Source organism: Clarias gariepinus, chromosome 26, assembly GCF_024256425.1.
Source record: "Clarias gariepinus isolate MV-2021 ecotype Netherlands chromosome 26, CGAR_prim_01v2, whole genome shotgun sequence".
NCBI lineage: Eukaryota > Metazoa > Chordata > Actinopteri > Siluriformes > Clariidae > Clarias > Clarias gariepinus.
The window spans coordinates 4,256,392-4,275,316 of record NC_071125.1 but is presented as its reverse complement, the minus strand read 5'-3'; the positions used below and the strand labels follow the sequence as shown (position 1 = coordinate 4,275,316).

At 36.6% G+C, this 18,925-nt stretch overlaps 1 protein-coding gene across 1 annotated transcript; it reads right to left on the bottom strand.

Annotated features, from left to right (window-relative positions):
- Nucleotides 1-934: 934 nt before the first annotated feature.
- On the bottom strand, nucleotides 935-18,925 carry LOC128513831 (myelin-associated glycoprotein-like). Its single transcript, XM_053487381.1, has 5 exons — nucleotides 18,705-18,925; nucleotides 18,460-18,506; nucleotides 10,956-11,312; nucleotides 10,438-10,662; nucleotides 935-1,203 (listed from the first exon to the last, which is right to left on the bottom strand). Exons 2-5 carry the CDS (start codon nucleotides 18,494-18,496, stop codon nucleotides 935-937), a joined length of 888 nt encoding a protein of 295 aa, XP_053343356.1. The 5' UTR covers nucleotides 18,497-18,506; nucleotides 18,705-18,925.

Genomic DNA, 18,925 nt, shown 5'->3' with positions numbered 1-18,925 from the left:
ATACGTATATCATACTACATAACCTGACAATTAACAAAGCAAGCAATCCTTTTTCTTATTTTATTACCTTTTTTTATACTTTCTGTAACCTACCCTGCTCAGGGGTCTAAACAAAATCTAGTCACATCAAGAAAGACATTGATGGATAGCTGCTACTTACAATTGACACTGAGAGATAACTGCTGTGATTGGCCCGTTCCAACAGAGTTAGTGGCGCTGCAGGAAACAGACGTGTCTCTCCTGACATTTTGAAGGACAAGAGGATTTTCTCTGTAGCGGGTGGTGGTGGTGTTTTGGGTGACGACCCACTCATAGGCTGTGACTGTAGGGTTGCTGTTGCTGGTACATTGAAGTGAGATGTTGTTACCCTCGACTACAGTGCTGCTTCTTGTGTATTCTATTCTTACATTTTTCGGTGCATCTGATGAAACATGTTAAACATCAAGTGTGATTATGAATGCAGCATCATTTTTATATACAACAAAACCCTTTTTCCTTTCTTAATACAATTAAATCAAAGGTCTTAAAGTCATAAACATATATATTTTTAATGATTTAACATAGGTTTGCATTTCATACATTAATGTAAAAAAAACAAACAGGAAAATTAAATAGTTTCATTTAACATTGGTATTTTATGGCAGGCAAGAACAGGAACCTGTTATACCCTTATTAACTTTAGCATTGAACATGTTGTGCTCTCTGAGATGCTTTTCTGCTTATCACAGTTGTAAAGTGTAGTTATGGTAAAATAACTAGTCCTACCAAGTCCTACCAAGCTGACATTGTTGGGACCTTGAGCAAGACCTTCAACCCTCACTTGCTTAGATGTATAATCTAGGTGTTTATCTTAGATTTTCACTTTAACACAGATCACTAAAATACACTGCTCAGGAATTTTCCAAAAGAAACATAACAGCAAAATACATCAAGACTACTCACAATGGACATTGAGAAACAGCTGCTTTGATTCATCCTGTCCGATAGAGTTATTGACGATGCAGGAAACAGATGTGTTTCTCCTCACATCTAGAAGGACAACAGTACTTCCACTGGGACTGAAGCTGGTGCTGTTTGGGGAAATGAACCACTTGTAGTGCGTGGGTGCAGGCCTGCTCGTGCTGGTACATTTAAGTGAGATCTGGCCACCCTCGACCACAGAGCTGCTTCCTGTGTAATCTACTTTCACATCTGTTGGGGCATCTGATAGAATGTGTGAAATATAAAATATGTTTATAAGTACAGCCTAATTTTTGTATCCTATCCTTTAGGCAAATAATCTTAAACCTTGATGTCTTACGTATATATATATGTACGATGTCTTACGTATATATATATTTTTTTTTAATTCTGCATTTCTAATTTAGGACAACAAAAACATTTTATCACATGTACAAAACTTTTAAACTAATTTTAACTTGTTAAACGAACATGGTCCTGATATGCAAGTACTTAAGTATGAATACGCTTTGTCTGCCGAGCATTATGTGATTACAACTGAGCCAATGGTTCTTCTCTCTCTCTTGTGCTGTGGGATTGTAGGTAATCTTCTCCCATACTCTGTCTCAGTGCGTCAATCTGTGACATCAGATGCACAACAGATGACACAACATCTGTGTGTGCGTGTACTGTTTACTATACCATTGTGACCATGGTTAATTTGGATTATTTTTTATAAAACATATTATTTTAAGATTAATATTTTTGGGCTGTGGAGCAAATCATAAGAATTCAAATTATTTCTTATTGGGAAATTCGCATTGATTTTGATATTCATTTTAGCTTCTGGAATAAATTATCCTTGCAATCCAAGGTTTACCTGTATATAATTTGACAAGAATGTTTTAGGGAAAAGAAAGACAGACACCACTCTGGTTCATGCAAGTTCAATACTGCTAAAAACAAGCTATATATATATAAATATATATATATATATATATATATATATATATATATATATATATATATATATATATATATGAGATGATGTAAACAAAGTTTTTTACAAATGGAAAAACTCATTACTAGCCCATAACCACTGAGAAACAACTGCCTACTGTATTTCCTATCATACAGATAAACAGTACAGTCTGCTTTATATGTATAGAGTTACAGAGTTAAATGACTAAAACCTGTAAACATTTTCTGTTATGGGAAAATTAATCAAAATGTGGTGGTGTGATAAAGGGGAATTATAGTTGCCACAACCAATGTGCATTTAGTGTTACAATGTGCAAAGCATTTGTGAAGCCACAACATGCACAACATTAAGGCGGATAGGCTACAACAGCAGAAGACCACACCGGGTACCACTCATCTCCACTACAAATAGGAAAAAGAGGCTACGATTTGCACGGGCTCACCAAAATTGGACAGTGGAAGACTGGAAAAATGTTGCCTGGTCTGATGAGTCTCGATTTCTGTTGAGACATTCAAATAGTAGAGTCAGAATTTGGCGTAAACAGAACGAGAACGTGGATCCATCATGCCTTGTTACCACTGTGCAGGCTGGTGGTGGTGGTGGTGTAATAGTGTGGGGGATGTTTTCTTGGCACACTTTAGGCCCCTTAGTGCCAATTGAGCATCGTTTAAATGCCACGGGCTACCTGAGCGTTGTTTCTGACCATGTCCATTCCTTTATGACCACCATGTACCCAACCTCTACTGATGGCTACTTCCAGCAGGATAATGCACCATGTCACAAAGCTAGAATCATTTCAAATTGGTTTCTTGAACATGACAATGAGTTCACTGTACTAAAATGGCCCACACAGTCACCAGATCTCAACCCAATAGAGCATCTTTGGGATGTGGTGGAACGGGAGCTTTTTGCCCTGGATGTGCATCCCACAAATCTCCATCAACTGCAAGATGCCATCCTTTTAATATGGGCCAACATTTCTAAAGAATGCTTTCAGCACCTTGTTGAATCAATGCCACGTAGAATTAAGGCAGTTCTGAGGGCGAAAGGGGGTCAAACACCGTATTAGTGTATATATATATATATATATATATATATATATATATACACAGTATATACAGTGCATCAGAGAAAGTATTCTCAGCGCATCACTTTTTCCACATTTTATGTCACAGCCTTAAAATTAAATTCATTTTTTTACTTAGAATTCTACACCCATAATGACAACATAAAAAGTTAACTTGAGATTTTTGCAAATTTATTAACAATAAAAAAATTGAGATAGCACATGTACATAAGTATTCACAGCATTTGCAAAATTGATCCCATCCCGTTTCTTTTCCCACGCCAATGAAGGAAAGGGTAGAGAGCCTCAATGAAGCTCTCTTCCCTTTTTTAGCGACCTCGATGATGGGTTAACCCTTTCATGGAGCAAGACATATTTATTCGTGCCATCGATTTAGATTTTTTCTAACATTGTTAATGCGGAAGCGCAGGGTTATATGATGATGCCCCAGATACTGTAGAAGAGATGCTTGCGGGCTATCTCTCTCCTGGGACATCATCCTCCCTGAAAAAGCCAACAAATCCTTTTAACTGTGTAGACTTTCATCTTCCCTGGGGGAAAAAGCTTTTCAGGCAGCAGGTCAAGCTGGTGCTGCACTGCACACCATGGCGGTTTTGCAGGCTTACCAGACTGACCTGCTGAAAGACTTGACCACTGGCGGGGCTCTTGAGGATAGGGCGTTCTTGGAATTACGCTGAGCCACAGACTTGTCTCTTCGTGCAACAAAGCAGACGGCCCAGGCTATTGGCCTTTCTATGGCTGCAATGGTTTTCGCACAGAGGCACTTGTGGCTGAATCTCACAGGCATCAAGGGAAAGGATCGTAGATTCCTCCTTGATGCCCACATCTCATCTTCCGGCCTGTTTGGCGACACCGTTAACTCGGGCCCCCACTAGGTTTCGGGAGGCAAAGCTATACAAACAAGCCTTCGCAAAGACTGAAGTATGCGCGCTGCGCTTTGCAATTGCCTCAAAGATGTCGGATCAGCGTTCTCTCTTCTTCACAAAGAGGAACTCCTGAGGTTCATTCGCTCAGAATGGTGGGGGGCGACATCCGCCCAAGGAAAAAGGGGTCATAGAACATGTTCCCCTACCAGACAGAGAGTCAGGCTACTACAGCTGGTATTTTTTGATTCCAAGAAAAACGGGGGGGCTGCGTCCAATTTTAGATTTTCGCGGGCTTAACCGCTATCTGAAAAGTAAAGTTTTAAAATGTTGACTGTGAAACGATTGTTCTAAAAATCCAACTAGGGGATTGGTTTGTGACAATCGATCTTAAAGATGCATATTTTCACATAGAAATATTTCCACAACACAGGAAGTTCCTGAGGTTCACTTTCGGGGGCGAAGCTTACCATTATCAGGTCCTTCTATTTGGCCTAGCTCTGTCACCCGCACATATACAAAATGCATCCGTATTTTGTATAACATAGGCAACTGGCTGATTCTGCCTCAGTCGCAGTCCCAAGGGAGCTGGAGAGGCCATCTTCTCGTGTGGCACATCAATTGCCCCAAACTGATGGCTTTATTTTTGCCCTGAAACACCTCCTCCAGCAGTTGAGGCTACCATGTCCTAGTGAAGGTGGACAACATTACAGTAGTCTGGTACATAATCGCCAGGGCGGACTGTGGTCGCGCCGATTGAATAAGCTAGCCCACCAGGTTCTGCTTGGGGCACAGGGCGAGTCCCTGTCCCTAAGGGCGATTTACATTCCATTATATATATTTTATTCTATATAAAGTTGGGAGCCCTGGAACTTTCACGCACTAGAAGAACTAATGCCCTCAAGGTGAGGGTATTTGAATGTTGTGCATGGCGAAACATGTAGACCCAGTCCACTGCCGAATTGTTTCAGTGCTGGAGTTCTGCAAGAAAAGTTGCCCTTGGGATTTATGCCCTAGTACCCTCAGAATGTACCTAGCCGCTATTTCGGCTTGTCATGTTCTGACTGACGGGGTCTGGTTGACACCCCTTCCAAACCACTAAAGTCAGCGCCTGTTTGGCTTCTGACACTTAAGATGGTTTTTCTTCTAGTTACATATTTCAAGAGAGATGCTATTGTCCTAGCCTACAAGGCGCGTGGGCTCACTTCGCCTCTAGGAATTAGGGCTCATTTAACCAGGGGGTTTGCCTCATCTATTGCGCTGGCAAGAGGTATTTCCCTGCAGCAAGTGTGTGGCGCGGCAGGTTGATCCACTCCGCACACATTTGTTAGATTCTATAGTTTGGATGTTTATGCTACTCCGGGCTTACAGGTCCTCGAGTCAGCCTCCCAGAGCTAGATCTGAGACCTCCTGGCTATTGTGCGCACCCTTGCATGATAAATCTGTTCCCTTTCAAAGGCTACACTCGATGCTGCGTGAAAACGCTACTGTATGGGAACATCTTTTCATGTTGCCGGTTGTGAAGCATGTGTGTATCAAACACGCCAAATTTTGGCTTAAATAACCAGTTTAGACTAGTAGGGCTAGTCAAGGCTATTTTGCATCCTCACCTGAACTATCTTCTGAAAATTCATTCTCAACCATGCACCCTGTTGTTCTTGAAGCTTTCTGTCCTCCGCCTTTTACAGCTCCGGAGCAGGAGAGACTTCACTTACTGTGTCCAGTACGTGTTGTTCAGATTTACATCCACCGCGTCTCGGGTTACTTTGCTGTAACCCTGTTCCCTGAAAAGGCGGGAACAAGGTGCTGAGTCCCAATGCTGCACTGCCTACGTGACCGGACATCTGTTCACTCCTATTTATAACCTGCAGGTGCATCTAATCAGACGACGTCACCCGACCGAGGTTATATAAGCCAAAAATTTGGCGTGTTTGATACAGACATGCTTCACAACCGGCAACATCACAAGATGTTTTCCATAGTGTTTTCACACAGCATCTTGTTTCCGCCTTTTCAGGGAACAGGGTTACAGCAACCCGAGACGTTCCCCAAACTAACCTGACCCACATTAATTTGATAATCTTTACTCTCCCTGATTGGTAGATGTTTTATGACAGAGGCTGCCGGGTGGCCAAGATCAATTTAGAATTTTTAATACAGCAAAAGCTTGCATCTTGTCATGCTAATGAAAAAACATGAAGTGAAGACGTCCATGTGGTGACAAAGATGAAGGATGGTTACAAATGACTGACACTGGAGACTTTTTTCATAAAGCATAAATTATAAAAGTGTATCCTTACAGAAAACATCATCACATTCACAACTACATGCATCTTTCTCATTTTACAAGAATTATGCATTAAACATTATTTTGCATATATTTGCATTATACTGCTCAAAAAAATAAAGAGAACACATAGTCCAGGTTTGACTTGAACCATGCATACACATGTGAGAATCATTCAAGTCAAACTGGGACAAAGTGTTACCTTTATTTTTTTTGAGCAGTATATTTGCAAGTTAACTGATACTTAAGAAATGCTAATAGAAAGAGCAAATTAATAATATATTCTAAGAAAAACAAATCAACACCTTTGATCAGAATGAAATAATAAAGAGGAATAATATCATGTTTTATGCAATGCCTAATACACGCTGGATGACAAAGTGACTGAATATAAGCACTATAACAGTTAGAGACAGTATAGAATACTACATCACTTACCATAACTTGGCTATTAACACTCCTTTTTTATACTTTCTTTAACCTACCCTGGCCAGGAAGTCTAATCACATGAAGATGACTTAAAGACATCAATAATAGCTGCTACTTACAATTGACACTAAGAGATAACTGTTGTGATCGGCCCGTTCCAACAGAGTTAGTGGCGATGCAGGAAACAGACGTGTCTCTCCTGACATTTTGAAGGACAATTGGATTTTCTCTGTAGCGGGTGGTGGTGGTGTTTTGGGTGACAACCCACTCATAGGCTGTGACTGTAGGGTTGCTATTGCTGGTACATTGAAGTGAGATGTTGTTACCCTCGACTACAGTGCTGCTTCTCGTGTAAGTTATTTTCACATTCTTGGGTGCATCTGATGAAACGTGTTAAACATCAAGTGTGATTATGAATGCAGCATCATTTTTATATTTTACACTTTATTGTATAAACTTTCTGTCCATAATACAATTTAGGTAAATATCTTAAAGTAATATACATATTTTTTGTAGACTCTAAGCTTAGGTTTGCATCATAAATTGATTTGATAATACAAAAGCAGAAAAATTTAATTGTTACATTTAACATTGGAATTTTATGTTATGTTTAATTGTTACATTTTAACATATTTTTATGGACTTCTTTAAAAAAAATATTTAAAAAAAACTTAAAATGTTATGCCATTATGTTATTTTCTTTAATAACATCATCATTTCACCTTATTCTATCAAATTTGACATAATTAACAAACATATTTTAACTATTTTATTAAATATTAGCTCTGTTTCTTAGATACAGTACTGTATATCTACTGTAGTACCAAAGGTGTAACACAAGTTACATTTATTCCGTTACATTTATGTAAGTAACTTTTTGAAGAGCAAAAATCTTCGAGTAGTTTTACTGCATACTTTTTACTTTTACTTTTAACGTTACTCTAACTATGCTACATCCAGCTGCATTAGACTCGTTACTTTTTGAACTATTTATTCTACACATTACAGTAGATATTCTTCATTTTTGCCAGAGAAATGCAGCCGATGGATCTACCACATGACCAATCAGCTGCAATGACAATTACCACATGTTGCAGTTTATGTTGCAGTTTTATTTCATGTTGCACTGTTAACATATATAATTGGCAAATAAGCTAGAGGCTTTTAGCCTTTTAGCAAAAAAAAAAAAAAAAATGCCCCTTTTTCAGGACTGTGTATTTCAACAATAATGTTGTAAAAATTCAAATAACTTTACAGATCTTCATTGTAAAGGGTTTAAACAATGTTTTCCATGCATGTTCAATTAACCAAAATCAATTAAATAACATGTACCTGTGGAATAGTCGTTAAGACCTTAACAGCTTACAGAAAGTAGGCATTTAAGGTCACAGTTCTAAAAACGCATGACACTAAAGAGACTTGTCTACCGACTGTGAACAACACCCAAAGAAAGATGCCCAGGGCATGAAGACTGCTGATGTGGCTAGGACAGTGGTTCTCAAACATTTTCTGTCATTCCCCAGTTAAGGGGGTGGGCGAATTTTCAAGCCCCACGGCCAAGTTTACTATTTATTGAAATATCAATTTCTAAGCCAATAAGATAAAATAATACCAAGTTCAAAACAGATAAAAGATTCAAATAACGTTATTAATCCCAGAGGGAAATTACATGTGCAATTGTTATAACAGACTTACTTTGTCACTTATCTAGAGCTTTCTTTCAAAGAAGTTGAGTGGCTAATTAATGTGACTGGGGTGTGTTGTCTCTAAGTGTCTTCCTACTTTGTTCCGTCTCGTGCTGTCTGCTGCCAGCGGTTTAAGACACAAAACACACATGGGTCTCTCCTCTGCCCCCACCATCCCCACCATGAATCCAATCGCAACATACAGTAGGCTTCATCATGTTTTCCTTTCGGCTGGCTTTTTGGTTGATTAGGCTGATAGTGCTAAATCACTGCTTTTTTGTGGTCCATGTAATAAATGTATCCATTGACGTTATTATGCTCACTACATATAGTACGCTACTGACCCGGTGTTATGCCCTAAAATGCCCCCTGCCACGGATTCCCCCCCTACATAATCTCTTTCAAATAATATATTAGAACATAAACTCATAAGTTTATGGTTTACAAATTACGAATTATAACAAATAAATTTAATTATAAAATAAGCAATATAAAAAAAGGTTGTATAGAAATCGTTTGATGTAATTTTTCACCACAAACAATATTTATTTAGTGTAATTTGTGATAAATAATTTGTTATTTGTAGATTGACAATCCCCTGCAAAATAAATGTGCCATAAAATCATAATTTTTGGGGATTTGTTTTGACGGCTGTCACGTGCCTAGGGTTAATTATAATAGTAATTATATATTTGATAATAATAAACCTTTGAATGTACAGTATGTCCTAATATAATATTTGATAGAGATTACGTGTGTGTGTGTTGGGGGGAGGGGGGCGCTTGGGCAATCCGTGGCAGGGGGGATTTTAGCGCATAACACGTGTTTGTGTCCGCGGTAAAGTTAGTTTGATATTCACATCTCAGAATTCAATAGCTGCGTAAATAAACCCGCGAATAAGATACCCAGATATATTTCCTCTCTACATTGTCTTTAAGCTACATCCGCCTTAAATTGTACATGTTTAAAAGCATAAACACCATTATTTTCTACGGCGCAACAAATGATTTAGGGAACATCGCAAAAAGCCGCACACCAACAAAAAGCGTGGAACGATATTGATCGTCCCTTCTGTTCAGCGCCTGAAGGATCAAAAAGCAACTTTGTTGCCGCACTTGGAAACTAGAAATGCTAGACTAGTACTGCCTGATAAAATATTAATGTTTAACAAAAATAGAGAAACATCAGCATACACATTGGAATAAATGAAATTACATATATAATACCGAATGTTTCCTTATATATTGTTCCTCTGCAGTTAACATGCCGACGTTAAACCGTTATTGTTGCACTGTGGTTCCACTTTTTCTCTGATGTTATTTTAATTTACTTGTATTAATGATCCATTTCTTTGTGTGTCATTATTTAGTTTCGAGTGTCCGATAAAGAAAATAAAGATTAAATAAATCAATAAAGAAAAGCATGAATTAGAATAGGTACTTTTCTATTATTTTCCATTAATTCCCTCCCGTTCATTGCGCCCCACCTGTCTGTATTTCCCATTAGTGGGGCGCGCCCCACACTTTGAGAACCACTGGGCTAGGGCAATAAATTGACAGGAAGGACAGCTGATCATCCTCGCAGTGAAAGACCACGTGTAACAACACCTGCACAGGATCGGTACATCCGAATATCACACCTGCGTGACAGGTACAGGATGGCCACAACAACTGCCCGAGTCACACCAGGAACACACAATCCCTCCATCAGTGCTCAGACTGTCCGCAATAGGCAGTCCATGAGGAGGAGATGCACTGCAGTGCTTCAAGCAGCTGGTGGCCACACCAGATACTGACTGGTACTTTTGATTTTGAGCCTCCCTTCATTCAGGGACACATTGTAAAACATTTTTAGTTTATGTCTTATGGTGTTGACTCTTTTAGTGTTCATACAAATATTAAGTTTACTGAAAGTAAAAACAGTTGAAAGTCAGAGGACGTTTCTTTTTTGGCTGAGTATATATGTTAACCATGCAACATGAAATAAAACAGCTACACTAACTGCAACATGTGGAAATTGTCATAAGGCAAATGCTGAAGATTTTCTGATCTCATCCTTAGACTTGATATCCAATATAAAATCATTCTTATAAACTTTACTTACACAGGACATTGATATAAACTGAAGTACTCCAGTAAGATGTTCCACTGAGAGAGCTCTTGCACCTGAGAATGTGTCCTGAGTTACACTGAATGTAGCAGTGGCCTGAGATTCCCAAAATCCCTCCCAGTCCTTCGTGTTGGTAAACGCATTAGAAATGGGACTCGGACCGTACCAGTAAATCCGTGGTGGAGACGAGCGGCAGGAATGGCGGAATTTGCATGTTGCAGTAAAAGGCTTGCCCTCTACTTGTTTGCTTTCAACAGATATTTCAGGCTCTGTAGGATCCCCTGTGAGAAAAAATATGTGTTTGTAAGATTTATCATAGGACGAATTAACACCTAACACAATAATAGCAATTCCCATCCACCAACCATGTCTACTCTATCGTACAACTGCTAAGGCTCATGTGAAACCAGCCACTGCGTCTTTTATAATAATATCTATAATATAAAATATAGTATCAATATGTTTGCATTTGAGGTGGTAAAAAATCTCTCTAGAATTCTGCATAGGTGCACTCTAAACTATTCACACATTGGCATGCAGTAACCCTAATACAGTATAATATGTGTATACTCACAGACATATATGTTGATGATTTGATGATCTTCATAAAATCCTTGGTTGTACCCATCTCTATCCCAGACCCATACGTACAGGCCCTCCTCACTGTCACTGTCCTGGACGTTGTTAATCCTTAAACTGCAGTCTCCACTATAACGAGATCCTGGGACTGATGTCCTTCCACTAAACTCACTTAATATCTCACTGCGTTCATTAGAGTAGACAGTTGGGTATCCCCATCTCGCATACTTGTACCAGGCGACTTTACTGTAAGCCACAGTGCGGCACGGCACCAAGACGCAGCTACCCCTGACGGCATTGACTGAATCCACGGACACCCACCAGCAGTGACACACACCAACTAGCAGTGAAACTGAGAAGATAAAATAAACATTTTTTATTTTTGTTAAACATTTTGCTTTATTATAAAGCAGAAAAGACTATCAATGATTTTCCATTGTAGGAAATCATTGTAGCTTGTATTTTGCTAATTACAAAGTAAAAGCATACTCTGGATATTTTTAGGGATATTTATATTTTCTAGAAGTGTCTAAGCTTTTACATCAAAGCTGGGCTAACATTTAAATTATTCATAAATTATTTACTCATTATTAATTATAAACATACTGTAAATCAATTTTTCATGTAGTTTATTGGCCTAATATTACTTGCTTGTGCAGCCATTTACAAAAATGCACTTAATAGCTCCTTATAATATGGTTACACCACTGATTAAGATACAGTAAAGCATTTTTGTCATGTAGCCTTCTTGATATAGTAGTAATTTAATGAGACAGTAAATTATTTTTAATTCAAATACTATATTAGAATTGTTTAAGTTTAAAATAGGTTAATCTTATATACAGTGAAAATTAATCTGCTGACAGTGCACAAACATTGGGATTACATTAGGAAATCTGATTTTTGTGCTGTGAAGTATGTATTTTATTTTTTATTATACAGTAAATAAGCTAAAGTAATAATTTGCAAGTAATGAGATACAAAGTTGTAGTCAGATACCAACATAAAGAAAAACAATGTGCTGGCATTTTTATATAAGGTATAATAGGAAAAATGCAGCATTTGTACAAACACATGTTTCCCTTCTTAAAATTTGTTCTATAAATAAAAATATAAACTTTTTTTTAAGAAAAATTATTAACTAAAATGAAATTTACATGCATGTTTGCAGTGTCAATCATTAATGTCTCATTTCTGTCTTTTAAGTTCAATAACCAAAGTCCTAACTAAGTTTCCATAAGCATTTAACTTTCAGCACTTTATTTTCACAGTGAATATATTAGGGTGTCAGATTTGACAATTTTTGTGTGTAGGTGTTAAAAAACTACAAATCTACAAATTAGCTTTAGAGTATCGTATAAGAAGTCACTGCCTCAAACTTTTCTAAATTTTGAATGATGGCAGGACTATGGAACTCCAAAGTGTTCAAAATTAAATACATAAATAGGACATGATGAAATAAATAACTCTATAAATAAATAAGACACATAAATGTGATATGAGAATGATATTGTGAAATAATGGAACATATTTTGGGAAAAAAAAACGCTTATTATTGTGAAATATATTGCACTCTGCAAATTATTTTTCCCCATAACAGAGATTATTGCAGAGGCATTTTATTTCATTCATGCTGTTTTTATTTCAAAATGTCATTTTTTCAAAGTCAGTTTTTATTTCAAAATCCCGTTTTTCATGATGGCCTATTTATTTCATAATGCGACTTTTCAGCAGAATGAGTCGTTCTGTCAATCAAAAGCGATAGGGCGGAGCCAGCTGTGTGATTGGTTGATCCTTTATTCAGACGTAAGTAATAGCGCATGAAGTATCTAGTTAGGGCTAATGGTGCAATACATATTTTATACAGTAGGTGGCAGTACAGTGTCTACTGGTATATTATCCTTCTCTATCTGATCAGCTAAAATGACCAGAACTGGCTGAAGTTCACACCTGTCCAATATCTTCCATGAGTTTTAACTTAGCACACAACTGTTAGATGTTAGAACTGTAATGTTAGAGCTGTCAGAGCCTGTGGAACTGTAATTTTCCCTCACGCAAAAGGCATAATCTGCTAATTTGAGGAATTTCACAGCATCTGCTTTTAAAGTTTTTTCTTCTTGTCGCATAAATTTTCAGCTCCACCTTTTTTTTATCCATGGCAATTATTTATTCTTTGCTGTATCGAGAAATGATCCATATCTCTCCCTCTGTAAATTAAAAGTAAAAGGGGGCGTAGTTTCAGAACACGTATGGAATAGGATTACAATACATTTACATGCACACAAACTGTGCCGCTTTGGGCCGGATAGCCAGGAAAAAAGAGCTCAGAGCCAACAATAGCGTTCAGCACAAAACCTCTATCAGCCTTTTTAGCGTCACAAAATTATAATACAAAACATACAGTAAAAGTAAAGAAAAGGGTAAAACTATAGAGCGTTTCGGGGGGGGGGGGGGGGGGGGGGGAACAGCACAGCTGACACACGCGCACACACTTCCTCAGCGGACATGCGCAGCAACTCTTAAAGGGCAACATACTGTACATACATGATGTGAAATACAACATAGTGTTGGCCGTTACAAAACACGCACTTTATCATCGGCGCATGTACGATTAATGCACTTATCTACCTGCGTAAAAAAGAGATGCAATATTATAGTTTCCGTCATTTTTAAAATAAATTTACGTACTGACTGGGCCGGCCACATTGACCAGATGGCCTTTCCGCCACTGCCTAGCACGTTATTGCTAGCTGTAGCAGCGGTCCGCGGAGCAGGTATTCAGGGAAACTAATTGATGTTAAAGGATCAGCCAATAGGCGCGCAGGTCCAACCCACTGGCGCTGATTGACAGAACAACTCATTCTGCTGAAAAGTCGCATTGTGAAATAAATAGGCCATCGTGGAAAACGGGATTTTAAAATAAAAACTGACTTTGAAAAAATTACATTTTGAAATAAAAACAGCATGAATTAAATAAAATGCCTCTGCAATTATCTCTGTTATTGGGAAAAATAATTTGCAGAGTGCAATATATTTCACAATAATAAGCGTTTTTAAAAAAAAATATGTTCCATTATTTCACAATATCATTCTCATATTACATGTATGTGTCTTATTTATTCATCGAGTTATTTATTTTATTATGTCCTATTTACTTATTTAATTTTAAACACTTTGGAGTTCCATACAGGACAACATGGACTGGGATTATACACTTACTCAAAACGTTTAAAAAAAAAAAGTAGTTTACTTCCAGCTGTCTTTACATCTAAGCAGAAATTATATATTCTATAAGTTCCAGTCGGGCTTTCAGTCAGGATCTGTCATAATACAACTCCTTTGAAACTGACTGATATGTTGCTCTTGACTCTGGCTATTGTGGTATTCTAGTTTTGCTACCACTGACTTTCATTCAATCAACCACAATATTCTTTTACCTCATCTTAACCCTTAAACCCAGAACATTTTTAGCCATAATTTGCATTACTATGGTATTTTATATATAGTTCTAAAAAGAAATAAGAGACCACTGCAAAATAATTAAGTTTTCCCTGCAGGTGCATGTATTATTGAGAAGCTTTGTTTCATTTTTTTGTGAACTCCTGACAACATTTCTCCTAAACTCTAAATATAATTATAGTTATTTAGAGAGTATACAGTGCAATTCAAAAAGAATCAACTGATTTTACTACACGATATATTATTAAGGAAAAGTAATACAAAACTCCAGCCAAGTCAGAAGTGTTCTATTCACAATCAACTTTTATTTCCTGTATTACAAGTGTTCGATGTGACCACCACCTGCAGTACGGGCAAAATCAATATGATAAGACAAGTCCTCCCAGGTGCGTATCAGCATATTATGATCCACTGAGTTGATTATAGATCAGTTGTTATTCAATGTTTAATGTTTAAGGTGGCAGCCATTCAAAACATAGATAACTACTTTTTAAAATAGTCACTAACTCATTCCATAATGATGCTCGAGAACTGAAGCAATTATTCATAAAATCGGTTAATTATTTTTGAATTACCCTGTATTTAAAGGAAATTACATCATCACATCAAAATAACCCAAGATCACGTAGTATTTGCAGAGCTTTATTAACTTAAATAAAACAAATTCAAATAATTTGTGGTTTTCATGACGGAGATCATGGTGGATCATGACCAGGTTGTGAGTACTTTTTCCCTTTAATGGGAAAATAAAGGTTTAGGTTGTGCAGGGGAGGACAAAGGACTTCTTCCAGGACTAAAATGTTGCACTTCTGGACCATCCTGCGTGTTCCCCTGATCTAAAACCTCTTGAGAATGTTTGAGGATGGATGGCAGGGGAAGTTTACAAAAGTGGATGTCAGTTCCAGACTGTGGATGCCCTTTATACAGCCATCTTTACCACATGGAACAACATTCCCACTAGCCTCCTGGAAACAGTTGCATCAAGCATGTCTAAATGATTGTTTAAAGATATCAACAAGAATAGTGGCACTACTCACCACTGAGTCCCCCCTCTTAGTTCTGTTGTGGGTATTTGGGGCTATGGTCTTTTGATCAGCTGTTAAACAACCTGTTTGAGTTTAAATGCAGTTTTTAATAAATTGCCAATCTCTGTTTTTTGTCTCTTGCTCCTTTTTTGTCTTTTAAAGCATTTTTTACAACCTGGTTATGATCCACCAGCGCGAAATGCTAAGACTTGGAATGTTTCCCCCAGTCTTTAGATTTTGTTCATTTTGTATATATATAGGGCTCAGGATTGTGCAATATAGGAAGAGCTATCTTTTTTCAGCACAACCTAGCTAATATGATGGATTGTATTTATTTTGTGTTAACCAACTGTACAAACATGTCTGAGCAAAGAATTAAAAGAAAAAAAAGTGTCATAAATGTAAGAAATAGTGCAAATACAAAAAACACAAGATTCCATTGTGGGACTAGTTCTGTTTCCTTTATATTTGCTCCCACAGACTTTCAAAACCATGGAGTGTCATATCACTGGTATGCATATAATTTTATATGACATATCTACCTTTAAAACCTGAGGATATTTCCCCCTAAATATTCTCGCTGATTGCATAATTGAAGCCAAGACTTGGCTTGCAAACAACATTTAACAACTATAACTATCCAACTCTTAGATTTGGTACTCTATTGTGAGAAATAGCTTTAACCAGCTCCAACACATTGCCAAATTCAAACCAAATCTCTTGTTTAAAGGCCTGGAGATGGTAATTTCTGCTTTTATCACAATTGCATGGACTATTGCAAACTTTATTTAGGTACTGTAGGAGTTTTTCAGTCTTTATTCTATAATTTGCAACTTGTCCAAAATGCAAGTGCACTATGGGTTTTTAAGTCACTACATGGTTTGTCTCCACGACACATTCCCTATACATCAGGCCAGGCTCTGCAGTCTACCAATAAATCCCTTCTAAGCCTCGCTGGTCAGAATTAAATAAAAAATGCACATTTTCAGTGGCTGCGCCTAGACTGTGGAATATGCTTCCTCTTGATTTAAGATCAGCTTCAACTCTTAGTCTATTAAAATCATGCAATCTCTTCTCTTTTGCATATGTGTGTACCTAATCTTTAGTATTTTTAGTACTGTATTATTACTTATGTGACCCATTTATGTATTAACTATTAAAATTTAACCCCCCCCCCAACTGTCACAACTGAGAACTCAACATAATTTTCTATCTTTATTATGATCAAATATTATATTCCGATCAAAATAAGCCCTATATATAATTCGGCATATAATTGGGTTTCTTATTGGGCATATTTATTTTGCGAGGGCTAGTCATGTAATACAAATTACATAAACTAAATAAATATTGTAAATAAATATTTAAATAATATTTTTTACATTAAAAAGGTATGTAATACTGATTTTACATATACGTATATGGAAATTATTGCATATAACCATAAATTCTTACACATTCAGTCATCATTTTAGTTCAGAGAGCTCAGATCAAAAAAGACAACTAAATTTTATTAATGTTCAACAAGGAGTTTCACATGACTAGGGCACTTTTTAATAGGAATATAATATTTAATCATAATGAAGATAAAAATTATAGTGTCATATAATATTTTATACCCATCCATAGCAGGGGGAATTGTAACAAGTAACAGACATCAAACTGTGCTTTTGTGTTTCAAATATGTCAGTTTTTACTGTCAATAAGTTTTTATTACTTTCAAAAATTTACCACCACAGGAATATGGGAATGACATTGCAAAAATGTAGAACTTACCGAATGCATGTATTATTTTTATTATTGGTCATAAAAACAACTGGAAACAACCAAAACAAGCATAAAAACACATGATTACAGGTATATGTTTCTTTGCCTATGTGACCTATTATTATAATTTTTTTTTTTTTTACATTTTTGACACAGTTATGTGTTTAAAGTGGGTTAAATTTGAATAAAAATGTATTTCATCATATTTCCTGAGTTGTGGAAATTACTTGGGTTTTAGGGACTGTGTTTTTTCCGTGTTGTAGTTATTTTGCCATTTCGTTTGATTTTACTCTGTCTTGTATTTTTAGATGCTAGGTTGTATGGTGTGCTCTTAAGCATTTTTCAAGTCCTCTTTTAAACTTTTTAAAAGAAAAAAATAAATCCTACCAGCTGTACAACACGTTGGTCACTGTAATAAAATAATCATATATTAATTGTATTATTTGTATGTATTGTATTAATTGTGTCATATAGACTGTAGACACTTTAAAACTGGCCTGTTGGTTTTTGGCAACATAAGGCCTTAAAATAATGTACAATAGAAATAAACAGACTGTAGGTTTCCACTGAATAATAAGGTTAAGACATCTGTTCTGAGACAAATCAACTCCTTTTATGTAAGAACAAGCTTTACAGGGTGTAGATGATGTTGGCAAGGAAGTTTGTGTATAAAATTGAATGGGTGGAAGAAAGAAATCTCCTTTCTCCATGCTGTAACTGTTTGCTGTATGAGACTGGGAGTTCTGTTCCAACTGTGGTTAAACTGTGGTTTCAATGCTTTAACCTAGTTAATGATTTATTTGTCTTTATACTGTAGTGTTGTGGATTTTCACCACATCATCTTTGGCTTTTAAAATATAGAATTGGTTACTTAATACTTTCCTTTAGTTACGTATTTAACACTGTGAATAAATGGAAGAAGCAGACTATTGTATTAATTAATTTTATACCAAAAAAAAAACTCTAAATTATGTTTCTTTTTTTCGTGTAATTTGTAACATGATTAGATAACATCTTTAATTACAAAAGAATAATTTCTTTAAATGTTTGTTTTTTGCAAATAACGTGATGGCAACCCAAAAATTAGACGCATTTCTTTTCTTTTGTCTGTAAAACACAGGGTCCCTTTAAATATGAATAGTACATAGTGTGCATTAAAAACAGATATGAAGCATATGCATCATTGCAGATCAGTTACTGCGCTTTTAACTTTTCATAATACAACACCTATTAATGCAGTTACTTTACCTGCAATGAAAGGTTTGAGAGTCCTAAATCTATCCATTACTGGAGCCCTGGAGACAAGAAGAAATAAAATGATGCTTTACTCATGCTAAAAGTGTCCCACTGGCTTTTATTCACAGCATAACAAGTAAAAGTGTCTTAAAGATAAAAAAGTGTAAAGCAAGTGTTTAAGTTTGATGTTTGGAAGTACTGTAAACATTCAAATGTAGTGTAGGGTGTTAAGATAAGTCACCAGTTAATAATCTTACCTGGATAATGTAGATACTCTATACAGGAAAACTATTCACAATCTAATCCCTGTTGCTCAGTCTAATACTTGTATTAACAGATCCTCTGTACTTTTTAAAATCTGCCTGCTGCAACCATTTATAATCCCCTGAAACAGTGACATGAAAAAGAGAATGTCAATAACCAAAAAAATGAACCAGATCCACTGCACTGTGAGAATGGTAAAAACATTGATTCTCAA

Bases quoted from the DNA above. Each gene is read 5' to 3' on its own strand.
- LOC128513831 (XM_053487381.1), bottom strand. From the start codon at position 18,496: ATGGATAGATTTAGGACTCTCAAACCTTTCATTGCAG. The intron at 10,663-10,955 runs GTGAGTATACAC...TTTTTCTCACAG, and splicing joins AATCATCAACATATATGTCT to GGGATCCTACAGAGCCTGAA. The intron at 1,204-10,437 runs GTGCAAGAGCTC...ACATTCTATCAG, and splicing joins AACTCAGGACACATTCTCAG to ATGCCCCAACAGATGTGAAA.